The 5252-nt window shown below is 35.0% G+C and overlaps 1 protein-coding gene across 2 annotated transcripts; it reads right to left on the bottom strand.

Moving 5' to 3' along the window:
* Window positions 1-318: 318 nt before the first annotated feature.
* Window positions 319-3565, bottom strand: LOC149528404 (putative disease resistance protein At1g58400). Of its 2 annotated transcripts, none has more exons than XM_089810979.1 (2): window positions 2864-3565; window positions 319-2740 (listed from the first exon to the last, which is right to left on the bottom strand). In XM_089810979.1, the coding sequence occupies exons 1-2, from the start codon at window positions 3379-3381 to the stop codon at window positions 460-462; spliced, it is 2799 nt and encodes a 932-aa protein (XP_089667105.1). In that variant the 5' UTR covers window positions 3382-3565; the 3' UTR covers window positions 319-459. The 2 variants fall into 2 exon arrangements, with proteins under 2 accessions (XP_089667105.1, XP_089667106.1); XM_089810980.1 differs by having other exon boundaries at window positions 319-2731.
* Window positions 3566-5252: the final 1687 nt, after the last annotated feature.

The following is a 5252-nucleotide window of genomic DNA, read 5'->3' as shown; positions in this document are numbered from 1 at the left end:
ATGTTAAGAATTAAATTGAATCTCTCTTTTCAAAAGTAAGAGTGAATATATTTGACTAGGTTCAAAATAATTAAAAATAAGATTTTCAATGAGCTTAATTTTGTGGTAGCAAATTTAATCTTGATTTTTCTTATAATGAATTGGTTACATATTTCAATCTTCAGCAATTTTGATTGCTTTAAGATTGACATGTTTTTAACAACCTTGATTTTCTATGATTGGATTGTTTTAAGATTGACATATTTTTAACAATCTCATTTTCTATGGATGGATTTGATTATAAATTTGAATTGTAGATAATATTTTTTTCTCAAATAATTCTCTTAATTTTTGTGCATGCCACAAATAATTTATTTTTTATTTTACAAAATACATCAATTTCTTAAAAATCAAAATACCTATCTGCTCATTGTAGGTACAAAAAGGTGCAACTGCTAGTTTAAAGATATCAACAAGTAGTTACCCGTATCTTAACAAAACATTGGGATTTGCGGATTTGATTTTGTTCCAATAGTCTCCCCCTTCCCTTATCCTCTCTTCCAATCCATCGCAGACAGTGAAGTCCAACTCCTCTAACGTTTTCAACCGTTCCAGTCCCTCCACTTTCATTAATTTCGGACAGCTCATTATCTGAAATATCTGGAGGGATGGCATGGCTCCCTCCTCCAACTCAGGGAACTCCTCTAATGAACGGAAATTTGTTATCCCCAATTTGCGGAGCACTGGAAACCCTCCCGACTTTCCAAACTCCTTTGGCATTGTTTGCATTTCACTCTCCACTAAATACAATTCCCTTAGATTTTCCAACTCACATGTCCAACCTGGAACTACGAAGCTATATAAGCAAAGATATTCCAAATGTCTCATTGCTCTCATTTTCTCTGGGAAGTTCGCAAGCTCTGTCGCAAAATTGTATATGTCCAGATGACGCATATTCAGCAGTTGCGCGAGAATCCCTTCTTCCGTCCTCTTGAAGTCAATCTCATGCTCAAGACATAAAAACACTTCCTGAAGCTGAGTCATATTCACCAAATCGTCTAAGCTCATGAATCCGTCCTCTTCTATGGATAGGTGGAGCAGCCCCAGTGTTCGCAGTGTTCTCAAGTAGCGCAGCTTCGATATTCCCTTCCCTATGCAACTAACAAAACCGCATTCAAAATGCTGGAGACACTCAAGCTCACTTATCCATTCTGGTAACTCACATGTGCCGCTAGGGAGAGCAAGAAAGAAGAGGCTTTTCAGATGCCTGACACACTCTGGTACAACCTCAATCTCCGTCTTCCTTAGATTCAAAACTCTCAGAAGAATCATCTTTCCGAGAGACGTTGGCAATGTAGAAATTCTCGTGTCACTCAAATCAAGAACGCGCAGTCCTCTCATTGCCGCGAACAAGTTTTCTGGAATGCTTGTAATCCCCCGAGTCTGAGACAGAGAGAGTGTACGGAAATACACAGGGCGGATTTCTGACATGACCGAATCATCCAGATCTTTCTTGGCCAGTAAAACCCGATGCCAGCCAGTGGTACCACTTGTATGTGAAGACACTTCTTCAACGGAAAAAACACATTTATCCTCTTTTGATATTTGTATGGCTAAGTCATGCAACAGATCATGAATTTTACAATACTTGTGTAAACCCCTTTCGGGAGACTCATAGAGCTGAAGCAAACACAGCCGGGCGAGTTGATCTAACCAATCCCAAGCCACATCCCACTGGTCCTCCCCTGCTGGGATGAATCCTTCCCCTATCCACAGATATATCAAATAATTTGCATCTATCTTCTCATCCTCGGAAAAGAAGGAGAGATACGCAAAACAAGGTTTAAGGTGTTCAGGCAAAGAGTCATAACTCAGTTTCAATATCTTCATGACAGCAAGGTGATCCGGGTCACCAATGGGAGTCACTACTTTTTCCAATTGGCGGCGCTTCAACTCCCATTTGCTGAGAAGAGTGGAGTTGGCCAGAGATGCTGCAATTGTTTTGATAGCAAGAGGTAAATTCCCACATTGCTTTACAATCTTTCGACCCTCATCTTCCAGGTGCGGTGGCCCTGTGTTTCCCTCCCTATTTGGAAATGCGTAGACACAAAACAGCCTCCAACTGTCTTCCTCTGACAAATTTTTCATCTCATAAATTTGAGCGCCTGAATTAAGAGCAACCCGCCTATCTCTTGTGGTAATCACGATTTTACAATCTTTATGAACCGGCAGACCCAGTTTATCCATCAGAGAATGTTCAGTAGAGATCGCCCACAGATCATCCAGCACGATCAGGCACCTTTTTCTTTCGAGGCGCTCTTGAATCATTTCAGCCGCTCTCTCTTCACTCACTCTCTCACTATTTAATCCTATGTGGGAGGCTATATCATTTTGCAAATTCTTGAGAGAATAAGATTGAGAAATAGAGAGCCAAATAGAATGATCATACTCTCTTTTTACGCCTTTGTAGACGTTTTGAAGAAGAAATGTTTTTCCCGAGCCGCCCATACCAACGACGGCTATAACAGCAGGAACTTGTGGATCTTTTAGTAACCCTTTTATGTCTCGAACTTTGGAATCTAAACCAACTGGATGCGAATCTCTGGGTAGAAGACTTGATTTCTTCACCTCTACTGATTTACTCGTTGACGCTGCAGTATGAAGACCAACATCCCCATGTGTTGGGACATTCAGTTTCCCAGCCTCTTGTTGCACAGCCAATGTAATCTTTGCACACAACCTCTCCACGTTACTGGCAGTTCTATTACAGTGAGAATTCAAATCAAAATAAGGAGGGTAAAGAGGGAAAAACTGAAACATTAAATAAAAAAGAGACTGAAAGCAAACAATCTAAACAAAGTAGGAAAAATGGCCCAATCCTTACTCAGTAGATGTGGTGAACTCGTAGCCAGAGATGAGTGAAGAAGAATGGAGTGCTGATTTCCACTGGTCAATATTCTCCTTGCCGACTCTCCCCTTCTCTTCATGTTTGGCGAATGCAGCTGAATAAACTCCCTTTGCAGGGAAGCGAACGTCAGAAGGCTTGACATTGCAGAATATGGGAATAAACAGAGCCTTTGTTTCCAACATGAGAAGCAACTCATCTAGGCACCAAGAAGACTCCGCATATCGCGGTGAGAAGATGGCGATCTGCACTCTGGAAGAATATATCGCATTTCGTATGGCAGAGTCGATTGAATCCCCCAATTGCAATTCCATATCATCAAGAAATGCATAGCACCCCTTTTCCTCCAGCGAATCGTAAAGTGCAAAAGCGAGAGTGTCTTTGACATCAGGGCCTCGGTGGTTGATGAATGCATCAAATACTTTTCTAGATACTGCGGGCGTTTCCCTTTGAAAATCAGAGAAAGAAAGTTTGTGGGATGAAGAGGAAGACGCCATGGATAGATCTACAGATCAAAGTAAGATAGAAAGTATAGCTCAAACTGATCTGGATTTTGGCAGATGTGGGTAGAAAAAACATGAAAGCTTTAAAACTGATCTGAGTGTGTTAAGAATATGTAAATTTCTCTGTCTGCAGTTCTTGACTTTGATTCAGAATTCACATGGCAACTGACAACTCATTTTCAACTCTGAATTTTCTGACTGACTGAGCAGCAACCTCTCATAGTTAAATCTTGATCAACCAAACAAATTCTTTTGCGTAAATTATACGTCTTATCATGCATATAGACAAATTAATTAGTTGGGAGGCTATTATTAAATTATACGTCTTCTCAGTTCGTATAGAAGAATTAAATTATTTGGGAGACTTATTATTATTATATATTTTGTCTAGCTTTTCATTTCATTTCAAACTTTGTTTTCTCTTATGGAGCTTTGATTTTAATTTTTTTTCATTTCATTTCAAACTTTGTTTTCTCTTATGGAGCTTTGATTTTAATTTTATTCTAAACTTTGTTTTCTTGTAAGTTATCACTTCCAAACTTTATTATAGGGAGGTATATTTTATTTAAGATGGATCATATGCTTGATCTACCTTCAATTTATTCTCATCTTTTCTTTTTAATTAATATTAGAAATTAAGAGGAATCAATAAGTGTGTAGGGTCTAAAATATACAATGTTAGTGGAGCTAGTAGGGTCACCCAAGCACCTATTAGATATCTAATTAGATTTAAAAAATAATAATAATAATAACTTACAACTTGATACATTTAAAAATGTACCAAATAAGGACAAATAAAGAATATAGGGACAAAGATTTAAATAGTATTTTTTTAAAAACCACAACTTGATGCATTTAAAAATGCATCAAATAAGGACAAGTAGAGATTTTTATAAGACCAACAAATATTTTAACAATTAAACAAAAGTAAACCACAACTTGATACATTTGAAAATGCATCAAATAAGGACAAATAGTGAATTGAAAAAAAAAAAAAAAAAAAGATTTTTATAATTAAATTAAAAAAACCACAACTTGATACATTTAAAATTGCATCAAATAAGGACAAGTAGCAAATTTTATAAAAAAAATAAAGATTTAAAAGATTAAATTAAACTTAACCACAACTTGATACATTTGAAAATGCATCAAATAAGGACAAGTAGTGATTTAAAAAAAAATAACAAAGATTTAAAAATCAAACAAAAATAAATCACAACTTGATACATTTAAAAATGCATCAATTAAGGATAAGTAGCAAATTTTATAAAAGTAATAATGATTTAAAATACTAAAAAAAAAAAAAAAAAAAACCACAACTTGATACATTTAAACATGCATCAAATAAGGACAAGTAACGAATCTTACAAAAGGAACAAAGGTTTGAAAAATTAAACAAAAAGTAAACCACAACTTGATACATTTGAAAATGCATCAAATAACGACAAAAAATGAATTATAAAAAAACCCAACAAACATTTAAACATTAAATTAAAAAATCACAACTTGATACATTTAAAATTGTATCAAATAAGGACAAGTAGAAAATTTTATAAAAGAAACAAAGATTTAAAAAATTAAACAAAAATAAACCATACATGATATATTTGAAAATGCACCAAATAAGGACAAGTAGTGAATTTTTAAAAATATAACAAAGATTAAATCTTTTTTTTAAACTACTTCTTGATAAATTAAAAAATGCATCAAAAAAGGACAACATACAACTAGTGATTTAAAAAAAAAAAAAATAGCAAAGATTTTTAAAATTAAACAAGATAAAGCACAACTTGATACAATTAAAAATACATCAAATAAGGACAAGTAGTGAATTTTATAAAAGAGACAAATCAAAATATAAGTCC

Source organism: Cupressus sempervirens, chromosome 11 (assembly GCF_028749045.1).
Source record: "Cupressus sempervirens isolate cs-2001-9-10 chromosome 11, ASM2874904v1, whole genome shotgun sequence".
NCBI classification, from domain to species: domain Eukaryota; kingdom Viridiplantae; phylum Streptophyta; class Pinopsida; order Cupressales; family Cupressaceae; genus Cupressus; species Cupressus sempervirens.
Note: the sequence above shows the minus strand (reverse complement) of the source record. Positions and strands in the feature narration are given on the sequence as shown.

Excerpts from the sequence above, each read along its gene's own strand:
- LOC149528404 (XM_089810979.1), bottom strand. The coding sequence starts at position 3,381 with ATGGCGTCTTCCTCTTCATCCCACAAACTTTCTTTCTCTGATTTTCAA. Across the intron at positions 2,741-2,863 it reads GAGTTCACCACATCTACTGA|AACTGCCAGTAACGTGGAGA; the intron begins GTAAGGATTGGG and ends TCACTGTAATAG.